Source organism: Monosiga brevicollis, genomic scaffold (assembly GCF_000002865.3).
Source record: "Monosiga brevicollis MX1 MONBRscaffold_6 genomic scaffold, whole genome shotgun sequence".
Classification (NCBI taxonomy): Eukaryota; class Choanoflagellata; order Craspedida; family Salpingoecidae; genus Monosiga; species Monosiga brevicollis.
In genome coordinates this window covers 23,064-49,051 of record NW_001865043.1, presented here as the reverse complement: position 1 = coordinate 49,051, position 25,988 = coordinate 23,064, and the positions used below count along the sequence as shown (strand labels likewise).

The following is a 25,988-nucleotide window of genomic DNA, read 5'->3' as shown; positions in this document are numbered from 1 at the left end:
CTTGGCTGACACACCAGGTAGCCACCTCGCCCAGCGAGGTTAGGAAGGTAAAAATACGAAACAGGCCGGATCAACACGAGTTGTACAAATCACCAACTTATTTGCCCTTTTTCTTTCTACAAAACACGGGCAAAGCCATTGTGAGCCACCAAAAAGGATCAGAACTGGATGTCAGGTCATGCGTTTGCGGCGGCGAAACAAATACACACTTGCTATCCTTGGTAGCGGCCGCGTCAGGTTCGGAGGCTGGTTGTTGGGCTGCCAATGCTTCAGCCTCAGCTTTGCGCCGAGCCTCGATGCGCTGTTTGTGAAGCGACAAAATGCTGGATGCTTGTACCAGCGCCTGACGATTTGTGTCGCGCATGGCGGCAAAATCAAGGACAATGTGCTCCTTGCTGGCATCGCGATTGCTGCGCTCAGTTATCAAGCCGGCATCCAGAGCCGACTGACGAGCCTGGTGTTCCTTGCACATTTTAGCTTTGGCAAGATCCCGCTGGAGCAGACGTCAGTCAACGATGAGAACGGCGGATAGGACAGGGGCAATGATAACCAACAAACATGGATAGAACAACTGTTAGTACAAAAAAAGGCCGCAAAAGGCAATCTGTACCTCAAGCAAATCCTTGTCACCAATCACGGGCTTGGTTACGTCTGCCCGTTGCGGCGTAAGCTGCGCCAGAATGTTGGGGTCAACCGTTGTCTCTAGCGCAGCATAGGCCTCCTACCAAAGCACGGCAATGCAACATAAATATGAGGGATGAAAAGTCAGTCCCAGTGAACACGTTTGCAGATCAAGTACCAGAGCCAGGTCTGAACTCCAACCTGTGCAAGCTTCTGACGACCGGGGGCTGCCGTTTCCCAACCGAGCAGGACATGGCGGATGGCCTCGTTTTGCCGGGTATCAGTCTTAAATTGAATGTTCTCCTGTGCCATCAACATCACGCCACGCAGCATGGAGTTAGTTTCGTAATGAGTTTCCAAAACGTGCAAGCAATGCCGCGCTAACTCACGGTGGACGCAAAGTGAAGCTGCCATTGAGGGCCTGCTGCATTTTTACGAGAGCTAGACTTGGCAGAGCGCTTAGAAGACACGCGCTCGTCAGCTACTGTTGCGTTGTCCAGCAAGCCTATGCAAAACATCTCGTCGCAAAGTGAGATCAGGGTGAGGTCAAGGAAAGAGCAAAGGACCAAAGCGACTTGGAAAAACAGTTGTCGCGGCTCGACGCACCAGGACTGCGTAAGATGAGGGCAACGGTGAGTGGCTTGGTGGGAAGGGGGCGTGAAGACGCGGGTCTACTTTCCGCAACTCCGGCCTTGGGCTCTTGCACGTCCTACACAAGTAAGTGGAGTAAGCAAGCACCGGGCGGACCCACTAATAACGCTTCGGTAAAGCGGCACCCGGGAATAAAAATGAATAAATACCGCACCGCAGTTGGCAAGAGGGAAGCAACAGTCACAACTCGAGTACAAGCTGTATCGTCATCGGACATTGTGGCTAGGACGGCACCCGAAAGCGCGCGCCATTCCACAACTAGCCGCGCGCGCGATGACGCAGGGACAAAGGCGTCCATGGCAAACCATTGCTCACGGCTCTGGAAGGTCACCAACAATCTATCAAACGTGGCGTGGACACAGCCGATACGAGCTAAGCAAAAGCTGCCGGTTCGACCTCGGAGGCTTTGGGTTCGAGCCGTGTGGGTGCGATCAAGCGTACTGGCAGAGCTGTGGATCACTGGTCAAGAAAGGGCCATTTTCGCGCACGTCGCGAAGAGCTGCAGTTGCGGCCACGTCCAAGGGCAACTCAGCCGAGGAAAGGGCTCGCAATCGCCAGGAGACAGCGCCCGTAACACCTCGGGCATTGACGCCAACTAGTAAAGAGTAGCCAGCTTCGCTGGGCTGGAGCATGGTCACAAGGCGGCCTCCCTCCATTTCAAGCTATGATCATCAGAACGCAAAGTTTCAAGTTGAGAGCAAGAAAGGGTCAAGGTGCGCTTATACATGAAGGGAGTCTTATTTGGAAAAAAAAAAAAAAAAAAAGAAAAAAAAAAGGAAAAAAAAAAAAAAAAAAAAAATAACATACAAACAATATTATTCAAAGCATGTCAAGGAGCAGAGGATTACATCGTACCGTGCGGTGCTTCTCATGATCAACGAGTACGCAGACAAGACTGGGCCAGCCGTGCATCGGCAGCTTGTGGCGTTCAAGGTGGGCAATGTGTCCGAGTAGAGCCACTTTGGTTGGAATGCTCACCGTGAAGCACTGGTGGTGCACAACAACAAAGTCGTTGCTATGATCTTCCTCGACCTCACCCGTCAGAGTCTTATTCTGCATGCCAGATGCGATGCAACAATCCATCAGCACAAGTTCATCAAGCATGGCGTAGAGGAGAGGGATGACACGGACCATGGCATATTCCGTTTCCTCATGGTAAAACGGTAAGCTGCGAGACACATCGGGAGCGAGTTCTTCAAAGCGACGAATCAAGGTGATGCCAAACTCGAGGCTGTTCGTCTAAAGGTCGAAAGGCAGCAAGCAGAATTCCGGATGTGAACTCTTGTGCTCTCCAAGCTGAGAAGACCCGTGCTTGGAACCTGTACAAACCTTAAGTGCTTGCCAAGTGGCGTGCACGGCTGCAAGTGCTTGTTTGTGCTCGTTGTCCAAGGCAGCGCACAATTTAATGCGAGCACGATAGCTTCGATATACACACTGTATAAGCCGTGCTGCTTCATCCTGGCAGAACTCCCTATGAATGAGAAATGTGCAAGTGCAGAGGCATGTTGATGATCAAGTCAGAAAAGCAACGATAACAAAAAAACCCGAAAAACAGGCAGACAACTCGACAGAAGGCAGTGCAACACGCGCGCTTGACAGGGCCTGAACGCACGGTGCAGTTCCAGAGGAAACTGAAGTGTCGGCAAGCGAACTCGTGTCATCGCGAACAATCACGTTGGGTGTATGACGGCGTGCAGGAGAGAGGCGATCCACGAGACCCTTGCTGCGGAATGATGAGAAGAGCATTGAGCCAAAAATTCGAACGGCCCCTTCCCAGCCTATTCCACGGCAGAGCCCACGGCCAGATTAGAGCACGAGAGAGACACAGACAAACATCAAGCGTATCTTGTGCTCGAATGGTGGTAGAGGCGCTGGCCTAACCTTCTTTACAGCCTGCCCACTTGTCGCCAAGAGCTTCCTCCAGCGTCCACAACAGACTCTGAATGGCTAGGTCGACGTGGACCAGAGAGCAACCAAATTTTTCCTGCATGTGGCGCATTTTGGGACGCAAAACGGCCTAGCAACAGAGCGTGCGCCAACCAAGAGCCATCAAGTCATGTCGTGCGGCGTTCGAAGGCAAATAATTTGAGAGAGTAATACAACCTACCTGCACAAACATCATTCGGTGGTCCGCCATGGCCGAGTCTGGCTTATGCTCCAAAAACGTATCCAACACCTGAAACAAAAACGAATCAAGGAATGATAGGTGCATGAGAAGATTAGAATAGAAATAAGCAACTATCACAGAGTGGATGTCCGCTCAACGGTCGGCGAGAGCGACACACCTCCACGACGTTGACTGCAGCATGCTGAAGGCGTGTGCATGGCTTCTCGTAAAGCGCCAAAGCATCAGTTTCCGGCAATATGGAGATTGTCTATGCAGGCGAGTCAGTGGAGAGTTTTGAGCCTCGAATAAGAGTATGCTGGCTGGCGAGCAATGAAACAGAGTGGGTGGAAATTTGGGGCTTGGAACGTACCTTGTCCGAGTAAAACACAGCAGTAGTCGCTGCGAGACGCGGCAATATTATGCGACACAGATGGCGGCCGGGTGGAAGCTGGAGCTTGACACCCGCTTGAGTGGCAGTGCGCACCGTGACCAAGGCCTGGGAACAACAACAACAACAACAACAGCAACAACAACAACAACAACAACAACAACAACAACAACAACAACAACACAAAAAACAAACACCAAACACACAAACCATCAGTCAACCAAATACACGTGAGTATCTAATGTAGAACGATGGTCTGAAGTAGTCTGGCAAAGGCACAAAAGGAGAAAAGAAAACAAATCGACTTGAAACATGAGTGACAGGCACACCTGGACATCGACGGTGTTCCGGTAGGGTGTAAAGGGCAAAAGAGAAAAGGCGACGGGATGGGCCACACGATAGTCCGGCTGCAAGGATGTGCTTGCATTCTCAGTGCCACTCGTCGGGCGCTCGGCAAGTTGAATGGCTGGAGCCGCAGCTGAGCCAGCAACCACCATGAAGAGCGTCACGGCCTCTCGCGAGTCGCAGTGAAAGTAAAAGGGCCGGTCTGCACGCACGTCCATATCCTACAAGTCGCAACCAATGGCTAGTTACTCTGCCTTTGACGACCAAGAAATCCGATCAACAGCATCATGAATAACGCAAGGCGGACACCAACCTCAAAGTCGGTGCGCGCCTCTGGGTCTGCATTGTCCACCGAGCGAATCACGCTAGCATGGCCCTTATACTGTTGTAGTAGCACGCTTTTGGTGCATATGGCCGGCTTTTCGTAAACTAGGACACGCCTGACAGACACAAAAGCACCCACGGAGACATATGGTCATAAGCCGAGTACAGAGCGAGAAACAAAAGCTTGTCCACAACCCTCGATGACACATCTTTGGCTGGAGGCGAGGTACGCACGTGGCAAGGTTGAAAAAGTCCGAGGCAAACATAAACTGGGGTAGGAGGGGGTGCGAAAACCCGTCCGGCCGCGGAGTGGCCCGTGCTGCCTGCTCCGCCAAAAGCCTTTCACGCGTAACGCCCAGTGCAGCTTGCACGCGTGGGCTCCAACCGGCATCTGCACTAGCTGCCAGTGCCCCGGTCCAGGTGTAAGAGGGTGAGGCGAAAACAACGATCCAGTTTTCTGGTGCCATGTATTCATCCTCGTCCACGCAGGCGTGTTGTGCCGATATTGGGGCACATCCCAAAAGGTCAACTAGAGCATCACGTAAGAGCCACGTTTATGTGAATTGGTCAAGCTACGTTGTGAAACGCTTCTGTTCAAGCCATGCATGGCGAGGAGTCCCACCTTCGACGGACGAGCCACGCTTGTCAGCAGGCTGCGGGTGCAAGATATGGGCCACGATTTGTCGACGATTGGTCGGAGCCAAAGTGGGCGCTTTTGAGCCCTGTACCACCGCTGGCTCTGGCGGGGCCGATGTGCCACGGGGCTCTGTCCGTTGAGGCGCTGATGCGCTCCCATCACGTTCGCCACGAACAGGGGTGGAGACACGGGAGCCACCCTTGGCTGATGGAAGCCGCGAGCCGCGCAAAGAGGGGGCTCCAAGCGATGAGTTTCGCCCACGTCGCGGTTCTCGGGCTTCAGTGGCAGGGGGAGCAGGCAAAGGCCCAACGGGTGAGGTGCGCTCGGCCACCGGTTCCTCAAATACATCCTCCGGGCTGTCTGGCACCACGTCGTCGGCTAGGATCGTCAGTAAAGCAGGGCGCTGCATATTCAGCCATTGCAAAAACTTTGGTTGCCTGGCGCCAAGGGGGCCAGCAGAGTGAAAGAGGTGGTGAGAAGTGAGAGTCATTGAAAGGCAGGTCAACATTGAACCGCTGAGGTACAAAAAGCGAGAGCAGAAAAACAGGTCAATGTGCGGGGCATTGCTGACACACCCGCTGCCCACGGTGGGTCGTCGCTCGGCTGGCATCCAGCCGGTCAAAAGGGACCAAATGTCAGCATCTCCGAACTCTGATTGCTGCTCTGAAGGGGTTGTGTAACTGTAGCTCAAGACCTTGCAGATTGCTTTGGATACAAGGGCTGGCCAGATTTCACCAGGCAGCGAGCTTTGCGGCAGCAGCCAAGTGCCCTCTGCGGTGATTGGGATCATGTCGTCAATGACAATTTTGCGCCACGCTCCCTGTGCACAGTCGACATTGCGATGGGGTTAGGGTTGCAAAGCACTAGGGGGCGGACGCCCTAGCTGCTGCAGCGATGGTCTTTGGAGAACAGGGTGTGTTCAAGGGACTAACCATAACGTAGAGGCGAACGACATATTTGCTTCCAGTGTTGACCTCGAACTTGTTCCCGCCGATATGAGGGTAGATGAGTTGCCAAGGTCGCTCATGGTGACAAGCTGGCAATTTGAGCACCAACATTGAGTGAGGGGGCAAGCCACGACTACAGCACCTTGTGCCATGCTCGTGCTCGTGCTTCGCAGATAACATACTGGAATCGGAGGGAGGCCGCTGCAGAACGGAAAATATCTGTAAGAGCTGAGTCATGAGGCCACTCTCAAGGAGGTGGGCATTGCATTTGACCAGGTCAACCCATGGCTCCTGGTAGTGGGTGACAGTGCTAATGAGTCGAGGTAGTTGCCACAGAGGGGGAAGAGGGCGATGTAAATGCGAGGAGGGGGGCGCGCGGCCAAACCTCTAGCTTGGGCGCAACTTTGAGCTTGCGCTTCTTCAGATAGACGCGCTCGTCCGAGCTCAAGTTGACCTCACGCTCAACCGGTTCAAAGCGCCGCGAGGCGACAATGCACAAATGAGCATTGGTATCAGGGGTTGCAACCAGCTCAGCGACTCGCTTTTTTTCATGAACACGCTGCGGGTAGGGAACGAGTTGCGCCAAGTGAGCATCTTAGCACAAGGGTGGGAGATCCGGCTGGAGCAGGCGGGCCGGACCGGCAAGAGCGTGGGTGGGAGGATGTTGTCGCCTTCGCTGTCAACAAACGGCCAGGTGCCTTTGTCCTTGCCTTTGGCTTGAAGATCCTGAAGGGGAGGGGGTACCAAGGGCGTGAGGCTAAGATACCGTGACGAGATCAGCGCTCCAAGGGCTCGAGACCGGCAGGGAAGCGTACGTTGAAACGCTCTTGCTGAATGTCAGCGTGTGAAAATATGGGAAAGACGCTAGTTTTGCGATCGCTCGATGAGTCGGGCGCCACGCTAGACGACTTTGGCCTGTGGGACATCCAGGTGAGCGAAGGTCCAAGTCTGACCAGTCGGGAACAGAAAGGCACCGAAGATTAGATCAAGGAGGCACACCGCTTGTTTTTCTTGCTGGACATGATTCACAGGTCACTGCTTCAAGCTATTTTGTCCGTGATTGACTTGATACCACCAGCGCAGCTGTGTGCCAGGCAAGGAAGGGGCAAGCAACCCCGTTCAGCGCAGCGCAGCCGAACGAGCGAGTGCTGGTGGGGAAGTTATTTTTTCGCTCTCTGGTTGACAGGGCAACAGTAAAATACAACAGTAGTTGTTCGTCGAATCCAACTTTCCATTGTCAGCACGTCAGGAATTGTCAGCGCGCAATTCGTGTGTGTGTGTGTGTGTGAAAATTCAGAGCGTGTGTGCGATGCGAGAAGGTCAAAGTCGGCGGGGGCGGTGCCTCAAGGGCGAGGTAGGGGATGTGTCACAGGAGCTTGGGGAGGATGCAAGCCTGGGGCGACGGTCGAGTCCACGGGCTGTGCCAATCCCATCTGCTGTTCTGGAGGTGTGCCAGCGCTTGACCCGTGGAGCTGAGCGCGGCCTACGACGTGTGGGTGATCCGACGGTGAGTCACCCCAGGCGCATGGTGGGCAAACAAGCGTGCGACCACGGCTGAGACTCATAGACGGCGCATGTGTTGCTTTTAACAGTTGACAGAGGTCCACTTTTCATGCCTAAACATCACGGATCCTGGCTACCAAATGCTGGGCGAAGCACTGGCGATCAACTCGTTTGTCCGCCACCTTTTGCTGCCCGACTGCTGGCTGACCACCGCTGGTGCGTGGCCGCGAGCTCGATGGCGCAAAAGCCATGAAGCTTTTTTTGTGGTACTTGTATCGACTAGTTCTCATATGCTCTGGATCCTCGCCTGTCCTGTTTTGGTCTGCGACCCGCGGAACCACGACAGGAGCGCTGGCACTCTTTGCCGGACTAAGTCAAAACACATCCTTGGTCTCCATCAATTTGGGCGAGAATCAGCTGGATGCAATCGCCATTTCGGCTTTTGTTCAGCTTTTGCAGTGCAGACCCAACATTTGCGACGTGTAAGTTTGACACGCAGATTCCGGGAGGCTTGCCATCTCGCTCAAGCTCGATTCTCGAACCGATGTGCCCTCACCCGTACCTTGAACGCCACCAAATCATGTCGGGTGCTGTTGACAGGTACTTGGACTGGGGCGTGACCAACCGGGCCGTGAGTCTCATGCCAAGCAGCAGCACACGCCTGCCGAAACTTGATTTTTATTTTATTTTATTTTTTAACCACTGGAGTCATCTGTCTTTGATGTTGGTTGATCTCAAGCCTGGCGTGTCGCCACAGATTAAACGCGAGATCAATCAGATTCTAGCTTTGCGGACTGGTGGTAGTGGTGGGGTACACCATGCCGGTATGCCCGTCGCCCTTGTTTTGTCAAACGACACGAGGTACAGGCACGACTGCTCATGGTCGTATGCAACATCTGGCGCAGGATTTCGAGGGGCAAGGCGCGTGGCATCGGCGGCCTCGAACCCAATTGCAACAGGTACGAGGGACCCAATCTGCTGCGGGAAGTGATGGCATGGCATATGTGCTCATCATACCGTCTTGTGGTGCGGAAAAGGCCAGCCGCAAGCCAAACGGGTGCGGAGGAGCCGTGCGGCTACACGTAGCTTCAAGCCCCAAGACAGCCACCGCTAAGCCATGCGCATGAGGTGGCAAGCACGGACCCTAGAGTAGCTGGTTGACTTGGATGCAGGCATCAATAAATACAAGGATATCGATTTCAACCATCTTCTTGGCGTCATGAACGAGCAATGAGCAGAGCATGCAAACACATGAAGGAAGATGGGCTCAGACGTTGACGGCGTAGCATGGTACTGTGAATTGTCCAACTGTGCGACCAGGAAAGAGTTGTTGGGGCGACATGTGCCGCTTCGTGGCTAGAATTCGGGATGGTAACCAAAAAAAAAAAAAATAAAGAGAGAGAGAGAGAGAGAAGGCAGGCCTTGATCATGCTGGAGGCTGTTCAATCACGCCGCCTTGTTGCCGCGAAACCGGGTGCGCTGGTCCAGCTAGACGCGGCGATTCTGAGATGAGCCCAATCCTTCAGGCAAGCAGGTTGCTGCCCGCACAGTTGAGTGTGAGTTCCAAGCAAGCACGTACCATGCCGCGCTTGCATTCAAAAAAAAGCTGTTGCACGCGACGACAGTCATCCGGAACACCCTCGGCCTCCCACTGCGCGCACTCGTTCCCCGACTTGCCCATCTACAGGACAATGTTTGCGTCAACGCCGTGAGTGTGCAGTGCGACGAGTTGAAAGAGTTGATCGTTGCTATTCTTCGGTCCTTGAAGTCACCACCGACTGTCCCGCAGCCATGGTCTCACCTTGGTCATGCAGTCGCTCTGCGCTAGGCAGTCGCGGAAGCGCTCTCGCAACTCAGAGCAAGACGACGACATGGTGCCAGTATTGCCTACGGCCCAATCCCCTGCAGCACAGCAGCGCGTAGCAATCCAACACACCCAGTATCCTCCGTGTCTTGTGCTGCCTCGCAATCTCCAGAGGCACCCGCGCTGCCGTTTTCGTTACGCGCACGAGAGAGAGAGAGAAACGAGTCAGCAGAGCGAGAAAGAGAAAGTGTGTGTGTAAGCAAGCAAGAGGAAAATGTCAGAAGTTTCATGGTCGGGGGCACTTTGCACGTTGGGACTTGCGGTTGAGGCTGGACGGGCAATGGCGCAGCTGGCGGAGGAAGTGGAGGTGCGGGCGCAGGTTGGCCCGGCGGGGGGTGGACAAGATGGAGGGCTGGGTGTGGCTCTGGGCGAGCAAGCCGCTGTGAGCGCCATTGCTGGCAACGTCAGCCTTGAGTCGACCCACACCTCGGAGCAAGAATGCTCCGAACCGGAGCACGTGGCCGTGCCGCTTTGCATCGTGGGCGCTGGCCAGCATTCGCTCTGCTTGGTGGCCAAGATATTGGAGACCGTTCAAGAAGCTGCCGAGGTATTGCCATGCTGGGCGTCTCTTTGCCAATCATCACATTGGGTGCTCAACCTCAGCCGGCATCTTGCAGGAGTCCCCGTGGAATGAGGGCCTGTTCAAGCACGACACGCAGCGCGGCCGCGTCATTCCCATCCATCCCAAGTTTCCGCCTGCCAGGTTGGGTTCCGGTAACACCCATCAATCGACAGCAACAAACAGGATGCAAGGACACCCTTGCCATCTCTCACTCTTGCCGTCTTGCTGGTGACCTTATTTGCTCCCATTGCTCATAGATACTTTCTGTCCAAGACAGCCATCCGCAACGGTACGAGCCAACGCCTGCGCGCAAGCGAGCGTATCTCCTTTTCCAGTTGTCGTTTGCTTGCAGAGCTTACCGTGTTTGCTTCTCCCTGCAGCTATCAACAAAGCTCGTGCCTCTGGCCTCGATCACAGGCAATGGTTGCAGCACATGCGCGTATGATGCGTGTCTACAAAAAGCTACCGTTCCCCGACGCGCTCGTTGGCGTCTGATATTTGCTTCGGCTGCTGCCTTTTTTTTTTTTTTTTTTGAAATTTTTGTTTTAGATAATCGATCCCCACGGATGCTGGATCGAGCGTTGGCGGCGGCAGTTTGCAGCACTGCGCATCCCACAGCTGCGCTCGGCCTCCAACGCGCACGCCGATCCTGTCGACCAGCACAGGTATGCCCGCTTCGGCACGCTCGACGAGCCAGCCAGGCTTGCAATCACACGCCCACTTAACCTTGTTGGATTCACGCATCTCAGCATGCGGCTCTTTGTGGAAGACCATCACATTCGGCACGAGTTCTCCCTTATTTCACTGGATCGCACGCAAATTTACAACGGTCCCTTTGAAGTACCATCGACCCCGGTACGCCTGCTCAGACCACTGCTGCCATTGTCGTCGTACCCTGTCGTGTCGTCGTCGTACCCTGTCGTGTCGTCGTTGTACCCTGTCGTGAAAAGCAAACAAATGAATTAACACCCCCCCCATCCCCCCTTCTTCCTTGGGTCGATCAAGGTTTTTGAGCGATTCAGCCGCACTATTATCCAGCGCTATCACCTCGAGGATGCTGTTACAGAGGGGCTTGTCACCAAGCTAGAGCCAGCACCGCCGACTGACGACGGCTCGCCTCGTTGTCGTGTTACTACGGCCGACGGCCGAACCGTCGACGCTGAACACGTGGTTCTTGCATTGGGAAGCTTAGATGTGAAAAACATCCCGCCCTGGGCTCAGGATTTCTATGGTCGGGCCCCTCCATCACAGCTGATACACGCCTCCGACATCATGACAGCTGCCAATTGGGATGTACCAACAGACGCCCACGTTGTGATTGTTGGCGCGGGTCTGACCGGTGGACATTTGGTTGCGCGCGCATTGTCTGAAGGTACGGTCTCAACCTCCTTGCCGCCTCGCCTGGTGACCAAGACGCTTGACAACCTAGTGTTCCTGTGGATAGCCCACGTTTCCTTGACCCCAACTATGCCTTTTCCGCATTAGGTGCCGCACGTGTGACGTTTATTGCTCGACGAGAAGTCAACATCAAGCAGTTTGATCTCGATCTCGAATGGATGTCGAATCGTCGCAATAAACATCTTGCCGGTTTCTGGTCCCTCGATGACGAGCAACGGATTCGCATGCTGCGCCGCGTCAAGGGTGGTGGCAGCATTTCTCCGGAGGTGTGGGCTCGTATACAAGCTTTTGTGAACGAGGGTACTTGTCAAGTTTTAGAGGAAACCGATATTGCATGTCTTGAACTCGAAACGGGGCGACCGACCCTGTATTTTGCCGATGGCGAGGAGCTCGAGGCGGACCTCATCATCCTGGCTACAGGCACAGTGGTGCACGCCGAGCGCCACCCGTTGTTGTCCCAACTGCAAACCCACTGGCCGATTGAACTTTGCCCAACTTCGGGTCTCCCCAAACTCACGGCACGTCTTCAGTGGCGCGCCGATGTACCGGTGAGAGGAACCGGGTGGCGTCTTTTCTGTGGCTCATCTTTTGGTTTGACATATTTCTTGCTGACATGCGGTGACCATGCAAACTTTGTTTCACGCCTAGGTCTATGTGATGGGCGAGTCTGCAGCACTTCAACTTGGTCCAGGTGCCGTCAATCTGATGGGTGGGCGTGCTGGAGCAGCACGCCTGGCTGATCACTTGCGAACCCACCTTCTAGCTGCTATGCAAGCACAAGACAGCAGTTTCCAGGATGGGTCCAGCAACAAAGCCGAAATGTCTTAATCGAGTCTTTTTTTGAGTGGTTTTTGGATGAAATTGGCCCGTTGGGCAGGATTTTCTGCAAAGTGGAAGCAGACATTCCTTGGCCGGACGGGGGAAGCAGTCTGATTTTCACACATTCACAGCACACGAGGCAGATGATCACAAGGCCCTCGATTCCACTGAGTGAGGCAAAGGCACGGGCCACAAGATCACAAAGATAAATTCACGCCTGGCTTAGAACCGAAATACACGACAGGCTATCTAATGGACTGGCAGGTGCCCAAGCCTTCAAACACAATGTCAGCCTCCGTCACATTCAAGTTGCAGCTTGCACCAATTACAACTGTCATACCCACGGAACTGAGGTTACTCAGTCGTCAGCCCGTTTTGCTACAAGGACATGTTACCAGGCAATCCTATTCCAAGCACCCGCGTCTTCCGAAATAACTGATGCTACCTTGCTACGACAAGGGATGAATATTTGTGTCACAGCACTGATCAAGGGTATCAATCAAAACAATGGAAATTTGAGATGATAATCCGTGTAGCGGTAGCTGCATGAGGGATTTGGGGATCAGAGGCCTTTACCAGTCATGGACAGCAGACATACGAGCCGCAATCACCATGGTTCGCGAGCGTCCTTTAGGTGTGTGCCTGCTTGCTCGCATCAAGTGTCGCAATGTGAAAAATCGCTTCGAAAAAAACTTTGGTTGATTAGCAAAAGGCTTGTGAGCAAGAGGATGTCATCTTTTTTTTTCTTCTTTTTTTGCGATCCAACGATCCATCGTGCGATCGCAACGATCCGGCTTTCGCCTGGTTGGAGCTCTGGCTCTGGCTTGCAGCCTTCCACATCGCTAGATCGTGTGGTAAACTAGATTCAGGCGAAAGGTAGTGGATGCTGCTGCTTTGGAATGTAAACGGATCGTCACTCTTGGCCTGTTCGTCATGACGCGTCGCGTCTTGCTTGTTAAGCTGAATAAATCTGACTGGGCCTTCTTCCTAGAGGGGCAAGACTGATGATCCACCATGGCTTCGGACGGAGAGCAGCTGCTCAAGGCGTGTTGTTCATTGGATCCACAAGAGGCGCTGCGGCTGATGCACAGTTGGGACGACGAACAACGCATTCGATCTGCCGCGGCTTTCAGAACTACTGAGGTACGTCTGTTCTTGTACCATCAGACATCGCAACATCGATTGGAAATTGTTTACCGCCTTATGAAGCGTCACGGCATGCTGACGCACAGGAAGCGGGAGCGCCTGTGCACTCTGCATGCCACAACGGGCATGTGGCTGTTCTGAATGCGCTACTGCAGCACGGTGCTGACGCTGACGCTCGGACCCACGTCGGTACCATGCTACATCTTTACTGATGAGCTATGTTGTCACAGATTAACTTGAGCTCAATCCGTGTCTACACTACAAACCCATAGAATGACACAACACCGCTCCATCTCGCATGCCTACGCGGTCATTTGGAGATTGTGAATGCGTTGTTGCAGCATGGCGTCGACCTCAAAGCGCAGACACACGTTGGTACCTTGCAGATGCTCTACGATTGAATGGTGTTGTTTTGGATTGAAATGTGCACCAACGCAACGAATCAATAGGATCGCATAGCACCGCTGCACCTCGCGTGTCAAGGCGGTCATATCGCGATTGTGGATGCGCTATTGCAGCATGGCGTTGACCCTGGAACTCCGACCCACGTCGGTACCTCGTTGTTTCTCACCTCATTGGGGACGAATTGCGTTTGATTTGAGCTCACTTCATACCGGCACTCCTGATTCATAGGACGGCACAGCACCGCTGCACCTTGCGTGCATAAACAATAATTTGATGATTGTGAATGCGCTGTTACAGCATGGCGTTGACCCTGAAGCGCGGACCCACGTTGGTACCTTATTTGTGCATGCCCAACCCGTGTGGTCTTGGTAGTTGTTGTCATCATGGGTCGATGAAACCACAGGATCACACAGCACCGCTGCATCTTGCGTGCCGAGGCGGTCATCTGGAGATTGTGAACGTGTTGTTGCAACATGGCGTGGACCCTGGCGCGCAGACCCACGTTGGTACCCTGTTATTTCTTTATTCGGTTGCGCTTGGACACGAGCCGTGTGGTTTTGGGTAGCATCGGCCTTATAGTCATCGTTGGCTACGAAACCATAGGATCACACGACACCGCTGCACCTTGCATGCCGAAGCGGCCATTTGGAAATTGTAAATGTGTTGCTGCAGCATCGTGTCGACCCTGAAGCGCAGGCCTACGTCAGTCGTGCAACGGCCGCCTGAGCTCTTTTGTGTTGTGTCAACCGTACACTCACTGCAATCTGGCATCACAAACTTTACAGAATGGCCTCAGGCCTCTTCACCTTGCGTGCGAATACGGACAAGTGACGGTGGTGGAACTGCTGGCTGGACTCGATGTCGAGCTTGAAGCCCGAGATCAGGTCAAGCTTTGCGAGTTGATTTCACCTTGTGCGTGCTGTCAGAGAAATTTCAGTTTGACTTGGACATATTTGAAGATCACCGATTAATGTGCTTTGGTGTATGTTACAGAACGGCAAGACGGCGCTTCACTTGGCTTCGAAATTTGCCAACGTCACTGATGTATTGGTGACACATGGGGCAGACGTTGATGCAGTTGACACGGTTGGTTGATCATAGAATTTGCCTTCGTCTTCACATTTTGGATTGATGGCAACATGCTTAGTACTTCACGTCAATGCTGCTTCACAACGCCTGCCTCTCATCTTGCTTCACTTGTTCATGTGATTTTATTGTTCGCTGATGGCGCCCGCTGTGGTTCTAGACAAATGCTAGCCCACTCGATCTTTGCCTTAATTATTTCGGATACGACGAGAGACTAAGAAACGTTGGTTCAAGATTTTCTCACAGATGTTCGGGCCAGTCACCCATCTGTCTGGCTGGGTGTCTGGCTATTTGGCTATTTACCTACCTGCCTGCCTGCCTGGCCTGTTTGGCTGTGCGTCTGTCTCTGTCTCTGTCTCTGTCTCGGTCTGACTGTCTGACTGTCTCTGTCTCTGTCTCTGTCTCTGTCTCTGTCTCTGTCTCTGTCTCTGTCTCTGTCTCTGTCTCTGTCTCTGTCTCTGTCTCTGTCTCTGTCTCTGTCTCTGTCTCTGTCTCTGTCTCTGTCTCTGTCTCTGTCTCTGTCTCTGTCTCTGTCTCTGTCTCTGTCTCTGTCTGCTTGCTTCTGCCAGTGTATCTGTCTCTCTGTCTCTTCGCATGCCTGCCTGCCTGCCCGCTGGGTGCCCAGGTACGCTGACTCCTCATGTGCAAGTGAACTGTGTGTCACTTGGTATTAGGTGGTAATTAAGATGCTACGTGCCAGCCGTCGGCCCGAATCATACCGCAGCCCAGATCGATCAGGTATGATTGTTCCTAATCATTCTTACTTGATGAGTGATGAATGACGCTTATCGCCTCGCATGCATTGATCGCGAAAAAATCATTACAGTGCAAGCCCTCGTTCTGGCCGAGCTCAAAAGGCGACGCAAGACTTTGATGGCAATTCTCTTCAGCATTGGTTGGCGTCAGAGTCCTAATGTCTTTGAGTCACGTGCGCACAACGACTTGAATAGGATTTTGGCGTGCTATCCCCAACCATGAACTCAAGCGCCTGAGCATCTTGAACATGAAACATCATCAAAATGATTTTCGTCTTTCTGACCTTTGCTTGAAGGTTGAGACACAAGGTGATGACGATGGATTTGCTGTTTCTGCATCGTGCGCTTATGTCATGTCCGAAATAATCGTTGATTTTCTTTTGAAATTCAAGGTATTGGACGAAAATCATATTCCCATGTCTCAAAGCTGGCGGATGACACCGGGAGGGGAAAGGGGTTATCACACGCACAGAGAACCAAGACATTCCAAGACAACACCCATGGAATGCGGCTTACACGTGTTCACATGGACACCATAGAGCCTTGATGTATCACAACACTTGAATATGATCATCATGTCACTGTGGCTATCAGATCCTCTCCCTCGGAAGCGTCCTGCAGACTCGGTGATCAATGCCACCATTTGGGCAGCCAAGACGGTCATTTGTAGCGCCGAGAAGAGTTAATGAGTCGCTGTTTGTTCCCTTTGGATGCCAGTTGCCATGAACTGAAGCAGGCTCGCCCCTGAGACTCCGCCACTTCGGGCTAATCATCGAGGGCAGCAAAACAGTCAACCGGTCAGAGGCGTTCATGGTGGCGCTGATGGCCATGTACGTCAACGCGAGACGGCCTCACTCTCCTCGGGTTACGCACGACCGACAAGTGTCAAAGTCAAGCCAGGCCAGGCAGCTACCAGCAGTTCCCCAAGACGGCGAGGATCAAGCAGGAGCGATTCGTCGTGGCAGATCCACCCAAGACGACAAGGGCATCTTTCTGCCAGCAACGTGGCTCGCACGGCTGATTCAGAAGGCAACGAAGGCGGGCAAGGACAAAGCCTTCAACGGAATCACGTACAAAGGGTTCACTGAGGAGCTTGATCTAGCCCTTAAGGAGCACTGCACAAACATTGACCACGCAAGGATGAGGCCGGGATCGGTGTGCCACGACGCAGCGACAGAGATGAGGGCCGTGGGCCGTAGCATCGCCGAATTGAAGCAGCTCAGCCGCTGGAAAACTGAATCCATTACGCCAAGACACTGCGCGCAGCGTCCGTTGGGCTGGAGTCATCGCCCGAGGTGTGCGGACGCTGACATGGCCAGCGAGAACTCAGCCCTCAGACAGAGGGATCGCCAATCACACTGAAGAGTCGCCATGGGTTGTCGTGAATTCATCGTTAAAACGGGAAACATCCGTCTCATCTTGTCCTCGCACAGAAAACAAAAACAAAAAGGTTTGACATGTGATTTTTGCATTTTTTCCTTTGTCTGCCATTCGCTTGCAAGTGTTTCCTTTTTTTGCTTTTAAGCTTTTTTCGTCTTTCCCCTCTTGGGCATCGGTCTCGACGTCGGCATCGGCGGCCGCTTGATCTCTTGCTCTGTATGGTGACTGATCGCTTGTGCTTGGTACGGGACTCTCCTGGTCGAAGCCTTGTGGCGACGCCAGAACGTGGGTTGAGAGCTGCCCCCGCCCCCCTTTTCTTTCCCGTGGTGAGGCTTCTCACTTCACAGTCAAAAGCGTGTGCTTGGGCAAGCAAGTACACCTGCCCTCGCAACTGCCACCCAAAAGTATTGGCTTGAGGTGAGTCTCTTGACGCACCAGGCAGAGAAGAGCTCAGAGCCCGCTGACCGGCTGCCGTTTTGGAAACGGCGCGCGCATGTCGAATCCCAGTCCGATGGAGGGGGCTCATGAGCTTGGTGGTGGCTAGAGGCAAGAAAGCGGGTTTGAAGCGGATCGTGCTGGAGACATACAGTTACCATGAGTGATGATCGATTTCAGCTGTACTTTGCGTGTCGTTCATCAGATCCACAAGAGGCGCTGCAGCTGTTGACCAGTTGGGACCACCAACGAATTCGAGATGCTGCCCAACACAAATGTTATGTACGTATGCTGTTTGACATGCTGTTGTGTAAACTTGGTTACACTTTTAATCTGAATGAGACGTTATGGTATAACTTGGGACGTTGACTGCATAAATGCATCATCCCACAGGATGGCTGGACACCACTACACAGGGCCTGCGGTAACGGTCATGTCAAGGTGGTGGAGATGCTGTTGAAGCACGGTGCTGATACTAAGGCCAAGAACGACGTTAGTACAGTACCTCCCTGATCGTGCATCTGTACCACATGTTGATGCTGATGAAGACGCTGGACCTGAACGTCATGCTGATGCATCATCCCACAGGATGACCAAACACCGCTGCACGAGGCCTGCATTAGGGGTGATGTCAAGGTGGTGGAGCTGCTGTTGAAGCACGGTGTTGATACTGCAGCCACAGACAACGTCAGTACAGTGCCTCCCTCTTCGCCCCTTCTGGCTGCTGCTCCTGCTCCTCGCTGCTCGTTGCCTTTGCCCCATCTCTCTCTCTCCTCTACACCCCCTGCGCACCCGTGCCCGTCTGTTCTGTCTCTTGCTCCTTTTCTTCTTTCCCGCTATCCCTCTTCTTCATCCGGTTTGCGCTCGCACGTTGTCGGTGCACCATGCCCCCCTGCTTTGTACTGCTGTATTTTCCGCCCGCTCCCCCTTTGCTTGATGTTGTGACTTAAGGGTCAAGGTGGTGAAGATGCTGTTGAAGAACGATGCTGAAGCTAAAGCCAAGAACAACGTCAGTACCTTTCTCATCCACTCCACCCCCCCTCTGGCTGCTGCTGCTGTTCCCGTGCACGTCGCCTTTGCTCCATTCTTCTCTCCTCTACACCCTGCCCACTGTGTGCACTCCGTTCTTGCGCTTGTTCCTTTTCTGCTTGTTCCGCTGTATCTTCCACCCGCTTTCCTTTTCTGATGTTGTGACCTCAATCGGCGCACTACCTTCCCTTGCCATAGCGCCCCTGCCTCCCTCGCACGTTCGAGCGGCTTTCCGTGTTGTTTCTTCAGCTTTTTGACGCTCACTATCACCCACCCACGCCCCCTCTTTAAAAAAAAAAATGCAAACACGCCCCATGTTTCCAAACATTGGTTACTATATAGGACGGTCAAACGCCGCTCCATGCAGCCTGCACTGCCTTCTCTACCAGCCGAACGGTTGTCGACCAACTCTTGCGTCACGGTTTTAGGATATGATCTGTTTGTGGTCAATTCACAAGGCAAACAGAGGAAATTGAAACGGGAAAGGTACAAAGTAAAATGCCACTTCCGGTCTACAGAACCGTACTTATATCTCGGTGGCAGGAACAATCACAATGTTCTACAGGCTTCCTTGACGAGCGCTGTCAAGGATCATCAGACATCATCCTGGACTGGTATCTTCCAGAGTGTTCCAGCAGCTTCTGGACATACGTCTATGCTTGTAGTCCAATACACGGTGTGGCTTGTGTGGATGAGAAGGCCAGCGGATCGGTGCCATGGGGTGTGTTTGTGAGCATCTGATGTGATGTGTTGGTTCTCCGGCTGTTGCAGGACAACGACGCCCTGACCAACGTGAACGGCCTTGGTAGTATCACCAGCGTGGGCGGTTACCTGAACTTTTGTTCAAACTCTCAACTCGACACATCAATGATACCTGCCTCTGTTCGATCATTGGGCACATGCCAACTCACCACGAGCGGAGGTTGCAGCTCTTGTTGAACTGCTGCAAGGTATTGCTAGCTCTTTGATAAAGTTCTGGGTTTCGGCTACAAGCGGAGTGTGTTAATTTGACTACAAGCATCGACCGCCCTCGAGAGGAATTTGCCAGTGATCATTCCGGGGGCTGCTCGTTGAGGGATCATTTTGTCAACCGCGAATTTGTCATGCCACCGGACCGTACTTGAATCTTGGTGGCAGGAACAATCACAATGTTCCACAGGCTTCCTTGACGAGCGCCGTCAAGGAAAATCAAACATCATCCTGCAGTGGTTGAGCACGATAGCAGGACTGGTATCTCCCAGTATGTTCCAGCAGCTCCTGGACATACGTCTATGCTTGGAGTCCAATACCGAACGATGCAGTGCTTGTTGATCATTCTGTTGACGGCCACAGTCTGTTTGATCTGACTTTGTTTTGAATTTATTCTGAATTTGTTCGCCTTAATCGAGTCAAACAATGGATCTTGGCCTTGAGAAAACGACGGCTCATCTTCGATTCAAACAACAGTCATATTTAAGCCACAGCACACAGGTGCAGGAGACTGTGGGCACGCAACTTGGTGCTGACGATGGCATTGACAACATCATCGACGAGCTGTGTGTTGACGTGGTGGAGGTAGCGGTGTCCGCGCCAGTCGTGGTGCCGCAAGTCGGGCATCAGACTGTTTCGTCAGCTGCGCGTAAGACACAAGCTTGGGCTGAAGAGCGCCGTAGAAAAGCTCGCGGGCAAGGATCAGCCCTCTAACTGTGCTACGCTTTCCAAGCCACTGGCGTCAAGGCGCAGCTCGAACGATCATTGCAGCGTTGGCCAAGACAGCCCGGATCGAAAGCCTTTAGATCTCGGAGTTAGGGCGGCTGCTGTTTTGAGCGGCAAAGAAGCCACGTAATCGGTCTGTCGCGCTTGCCAGCCAGTTGCACATTCCAGGAAAGGCTGCGGAGCGAACGCGAGACATGCTCACGGTGATCGTGCGTCCTGTGCTTCTTTTTGTCTTTTTGTGCTCGCGCTGGCTTGCGGCTCGACGTCCTCATGGCGGAAATGGCGGTCCAGACTGTCTTGGCTGCTCGTGCCGTGCCGCTGAACACCGATATTCGAGGACGCGTTCAGCGAAGAGGATAAGGTCGTACAAGAGCGAGCACGAGGCCAATGAGGGGAGCGGACAAGGCATGTGAGACTCCCCCGCGCTGCGACCAGTTGTTTTGCGCTCATAGGGCCGCACCTCACAGTATTGATTGACAATGATCTGTGCCTCGCCGCTCGGGCTTGCCAACTGCCAAAAAGGTCAAAGACTTTCTTACAGTTGCGATCGATTGTAGCAACATGAAGAGCTCATGAATATTCACTACATTTTCCCTTTGGATATGCGCTGCAAAGAAATATTTTGTCGGCCCGCTCGCCGTCAAAAATGCACATGCGGGCCGGGAGATGAGTTTGACATGGCTGGAGATGTGAAACCGGGTAGCCAACGAGCTTGGAACATCTTCTGGCTGCCATGACGGACGGATTATAAGGGACTGCTAACCGGCTGCCGTAGAGGTATTACACATAAATGTGTTTTGAAGTTTTTTCGTCAGTTTTGACTATTTTTAGACATCTCAACAACAAGAAACAAAAATACAGGTTGAACATTTTATAGCATGAGTTGCATTTTTCAGCCTCCTCTTCTGCTTTGCCCCTTCTTTATCACCTCTTCGGCATTCGTACGGATATCGGCATCAGAGGGCTGTCTGACGTGTCTTGCTTTGTGTGTGGTGCTTGATCGCTTTTGTTTGGTACGGGACTCTCTTGGTTGGAGACTTTGTTGCGACGCTAGAGCGTTTTTGGTTAAAAGCTTCGCTGCCTCCCCGCCCTTTTTAGTAAGGTTACTGACCTCGCCTCACTGTCAACAGCGTGCGCTTCGGCAACCAACTACACCTGTCTTCGCAACTGTTACCAAGAGCAGTTGGTCAGAGGTGAGTTGTTTGGCGCATAAAGGTAGGGTGGAGCAAGGCGCGCTGACCGGTCGCCGGTTTTAACGACATTGGGATAGTCAGACGAGTTGGAGGCTCATGAGATTGGTGATGGATAAAGTACATGTAGAAGCAAAAAGCGAATGTTTTGAGAGAGAGAGAGAGAGAGAGAGAGAGAAAGAGAGAGAGAGAGAGAGAGAGAGATCATCATGAGTGATGTTGGAGAGCAGCTGTACAAGGCGTGCAATTCATCAGATCCACAAGAGGCGCTGCAGCTGTTGAACAGTTGGAACCATCAACGTATTCCAGATGCTGCCAAATGCAAAGTTGATGTGGTACGTATGCTGCTTGGTATGATGTTGTGTAGCTACACTTTGAATGTGTCACTGAATGCTGTGTACACGATGATGATGCTTACCTGGACGTCATCCCCGCAGCATGGCCATACACCACTACACTATGCCTGCAACAGAGGTCATGTCGAGGTGGTGGAGATGCTGTTGAAACACAGTGTTGATACTGAAACCAAGGACAGGGTCAGTCAGTACAGTACCTCCCACTCTCTCTTTTACCTCCCTATGCTGTACATGATGCTGAAACCTATACGTCTTGCCGATGCATCATATCACAGGATGGCCATACACCACTGCACTACGCCTGCAACAAAGGTCATGTCGAGGTGGTGGAGATGCTGATGAAGTACGGTTCTGATACAAACGTCAAGGCCAACGTCAGTGCAGAATATCACCCCCCTATGATGGTGCATGTACCACATGATGATGCTGATGATGATGCTTACCTGTACGACATGACGATGCATCATCCGACAGGATGGCGATACACCACTGCACTGGGCGTGTATTGAGGGTCATATCGAGGTGGCGGAGATGCTGTTGAAGCACGGTGTGGATACTGAAGCCAAAGACAAGGTCAGTACGGAACTTCCACTCTCGCTTTGCTGACCCATCCTGTACCAATGATACCGTCGGTACTTGTACGTCATGCCAATGCAACATCCCACAGTATGGCTATACACCACTGCACCGGGCGTGCATTCAGGGCCATACTGAGGTGGTGGAGCTGCTGATGAAGCACGGTGCTGATACTAAAGCCAAGGACAAGGTCAGTTCAGCACCTTCTACTCCCTCTTTGACCCCCCTATCCTGTACATGGCGATGCTGATGATGCAATACCTGTACGTCTTGCCGACGCATCATCCCACAGCGTGGCTGGACACCACTGCACTGGGCGTGCATTCACTGTCGTGCCGAGGTGGTGGAGCTGCTGATGAAGCAGGGTGCTGATACTCAAGCCAAAGACAAGGTCAGTACAGAACTTCGCCTCTCCTTTTGCTGACCCAACCTGTACCAATGATACCGTCGGTACTTGTACGTCATGCCAATGCAACATCCCACAGGATGGCTGTACACTACTACACTGGGCGTGCATTCACTGTCGTGCCAAGGTGGTGGAGCTGCTGATGAAGCAGGGTGCTGATACTCAAGCCAAAGACAAGGTCAGTACAGAACTTCGCCTCTCCTTTTGCTGACCCAACCTGTACCAATGATACCGTCGGTACTTGTACGTCATGCCAATGCAACATCCCACAGCGTGGCTGGACACCACTACACTGGGCGTGCATTCAGGGCCATACTGAGGTGGTGGAGCTGCTGATGAAGCAGGGTGCTGATACTCAAGCCAAGGACAAGGTCAGTTCAGAACTTCGCCTCTCCTTTTGCTGACCCAACCTGTACCAATGATACCGTCGGTACTTGTACGTCATGCCAATGCAACATCCCACAGGATGGCTGTACACTACTACACTGGGCGTGCATTCACTGTCGTGCCAAGGTGGTGGAGCTGCTGATGAAGCAGGGTGCTGGATACTCAAGCCAAAGACAAGGTCAGTACGGAACTTCGCCTCTCCTTTTGCTGACCCAACCTGTACCAATGATACCGTCTACCTGTACGTCATGCCAATGCAACATCCCACAGCGTGGCTGGACACCACTACACTGGGCGTGCATTCACTGTCGTGCCGAGGTGGTGGAGCTGCTGATGAAGCAGGGTGTTGATCCTAAATCCATGGACAGCGTTAGTTCAGCACCTTCTACTCCCTTTTTAACCCCCCTATCCTGTACATGATGATGCTGATGATGCAGTACCCGTACGTCATGCCGATGCATCATCCCACAGCGTGGCTGGACACCATTGAATTGGGCGTGCTTTCAGGGTCATGCCAACATAATGGAGATGCTGTTAGAGCACGGTGTTGATCCCAACGCCAAGAAAGACGTCAGTACAAGTACAGTATCCCCTCCTCCCTCTCCTCTGGCTGCCGTTGCTTCTGCTCCCGCTGCTCGGCTTGTTTGCGCCGTCTCTCCCCCCTCTACATTCTATCCCTTGTGCGCGTCCGTTTGGCCTCTTGCTCCTATCTTCTTTCCCGCTATCCCTCTTTCTTTCCCGTTTTTGTCCACTCTTCGTCGGTGCTCTCTGCATTTCATCTTGTTTCCTGCTATATCTTCCGTGCGCGAAGAACTCATTTCTCATGTTCCCAAACGTTGATGATAATATAGAACGGCCAAACGCCGCTCCATGTAGCCTGCACTGCCTTGCCTGCCAGCCGAAAGGGTATCCAGCAACTCCTGCGGCACGGTGCCGACCCGGATACGAGAGATCATGTCAGCACGATGCCGTATTTTTGAGCTGTTCTGTTGCACCGGCAATTGATATTTGATGGCCTGCTGTGGTAGACGGGTGCACGGTCCTTGGATCTGCTCCTTAGCAGGAGTCCCATCAAGCTGGAGGTGGGCTTTTTATTTTTTGGTACTGATTGCAGAGTCAGGCTTGCTCACCGACGAATCTGCTCCGCTTCATAGCTGATTGAAGAGCTATTGCGCGCAACCCGTACTCCTTGCTCCTATCAAACTTCGGATTCAAATGGTGCGAACCTGTAGGCAATGTGATTGTCTATATCGTCTTGTTCTCATCGAATTTCAACGTGGCGCCAGTTCAAGGCTTGATTCATGCTGAGCAGGTCAGACGCTGGCGGTGCGCTGCTGCTGTTCTCTGTAACGTCGGCTGGCGTGTGGATCCTCAATTGTTCAATATCCAAGATCTACAAACCCTTTGTGACCGCGTGACCGCTCTAACGGCCGCCGCTCAAGCTGCACGTACAAATTGAAAATGCGTGACGCTTGTGGTTGTCTTGTCGATTGCTATTATTGGACTACAAGCATAGACGTAAGTCCAGAAGCTGCTGGAACACTCTGGAAGATACCAGTCCAGGATGATGTCTGATGATTCTTGACGGCGCTCCTCAAGGAAGCCTGTAGAACATTGTGATTGTTCCTGCCACCGAGATATAAGTACGGTTCTGTAGACCGGAAGTGGCATTTTACTTTGTACCATTCCCGTTTCAATTTCCTCTGTTTGCTTTGTGAATTGACCACAAACAGATCATATCCTAAAAGCTATGCAAACGGAAAAGGAAGTCAAACGAGCAGAGCGGGCTTTGCTTAACATCTGGAGCAAAACGGTCCATCCACCGAAATAGCGTGTGTTAGCGTCAAATGTGAGGTGAACTTTGTTTTGACGTGCGCCGAAAATTGTGACCAGAGGCCCGGCTGCCATTTCGTGTCGGCTGAGGAGTACACCTTTTGTTTGTTTTGGCCGTTTCGAGGGGGTACTCATGGTGGGGCTGGCATGTCACAGGGCTGTCGACGGTAGATGAGAACTACACAGTGAGCACTGGACGCGTGTGAAGAATGCCAGGTGAGCTTTGTTGTGACGTGCGCTGAAAGTTGTGACCAGGGGCCCGGCTGCCATTTGGTGTTGAGGCGCTATTTGCTTTGTTTGAGCCGTTTCGAGGGGGGTACTAATGGTGGGGCTCGCGTGTCACAGGATGGTTCCAGGTGGACGCGGACTACAAGGTGAGCACCGAAAGCGCATGAAGCAGTTGACGTGTGCTTTGTTTTGACGTGCGCCGAAAATTGTGACCAGGGGCCCGGCTGCCATTTGGTGTTGGTCGAGGAGCCAAGGCGCGCCTTGGTTTTTTTTTGGCCGTTGAGTGGGGTGCTAATGATGGGGCTGGCAGGTCACAGGGCGGCCGCCAGTGGACGAGGACTCCACAGTGAGCAGCGAAGGGGGCGAAGAATGCGAGGTGAGCTTTGTTTTGACGTGCGCCGAAAAATGTGACCAAGGGCCCGGCTGCCATTTTGTGTAGGCCACGCAGCCAAAGCGCGCCTTGAGCCCTTCGAGGGGGGTACTAATGGTGAGGCTAATACTATGCAGAAAGGTAGCTCTGTCCAATACCCGACTATGGTATATGTTTACGAGGAAGTTGTGAAGGGGAAGTTCTGACAATGTAACGGTCACCATGTGGTAAAAGTCCGTTGTCTAATTGTGTGTGAGGTTGTCTGTTCCTGTCGAGTTTATGTTAAAACCAACGCGCTTTTCGAGCAAAAAAAAATCCCACTCGTAAGCCATTGTTTGTGTTGTGCATCATATTAAGTATTATACTTCCACCTTCTCCACATGACTTTGAAAAGTGTTGACTTCATCACACTGTGCACTTCTCTTCCGTTTTTTTTTTTTCGCAGTCGTCTCAAGCGCCCGCCCCTTCATGCTCATGGCTGCCTCCTCGGCGTAAAACAAATCGCATGACGCATCATACCTGGTTCATGTCCTATTGACTCTGCT

At 52.7% G+C, this 25,988-nt stretch overlaps 3 protein-coding genes across 3 annotated transcripts; 1 reads left to right on the top strand and 2 right to left on the bottom strand.

Annotated features, from left to right (window-relative positions):
• Nucleotides 1-97: 97 nt before the first annotated feature.
• On the bottom strand, nt 98-7,042 carry MONBRDRAFT_31789 (CaLPain family member; the record flags this gene model as incomplete). Its single annotated transcript, XM_001744379.1, has 26 exons — nt 98-493; nt 611-721; nt 823-924; nt 1,011-1,126; nt 1,228-1,330; nt 1,427-1,610; nt 1,714-1,934; nt 2,128-2,325; nt 2,404-2,511; nt 2,602-2,743; nt 2,885-3,050; nt 3,154-3,289; nt 3,380-3,448; nt 3,558-3,647; nt 3,750-3,875; nt 4,097-4,333; nt 4,426-4,552; nt 4,671-4,965; nt 5,059-5,510; nt 5,649-5,893; nt 6,006-6,109; nt 6,203-6,221; nt 6,406-6,579; nt 6,660-6,746; nt 6,836-6,935; nt 7,020-7,042. 26 exons carry the CDS (start codon nt 7,040-7,042, stop codon nt 98-100), a joined length of 4,131 nt encoding a protein of 1,376 aa, XP_001744431.1.
• Nucleotides 7,043-9,667: 2,625 nt separating this feature from the next.
• On the top strand, nt 9,668-12,175 carry MONBRDRAFT_36465 (uncharacterized protein; the record flags this gene model as incomplete). The annotated part of the gene is made up of 5 exons (XM_001744561.1): nt 9,668-9,934; nt 10,499-10,804; nt 10,955-11,321; nt 11,435-11,895; nt 11,996-12,175. 5 exons carry the CDS (start codon nt 9,668-9,670, stop codon nt 12,173-12,175), a joined length of 1,581 nt encoding a protein of 526 aa, XP_001744613.1.
• A 2,931-nt stretch (nt 12,176-15,106) lies between these two features.
• On the bottom strand, nt 15,107-15,445 carry MONBRDRAFT_24095 (uncharacterized protein; the record flags this gene model as incomplete). The annotated part of the gene is made up of 1 exon (XM_001744378.1): nt 15,107-15,445. The coding sequence occupies one exon, from the start codon at nt 15,443-15,445 to the stop codon at nt 15,107-15,109; it is 339 nt and encodes a 112-aa protein (XP_001744430.1).
• Between the last annotated feature and the right edge of the window lie 10,543 nt (nt 15,446-25,988).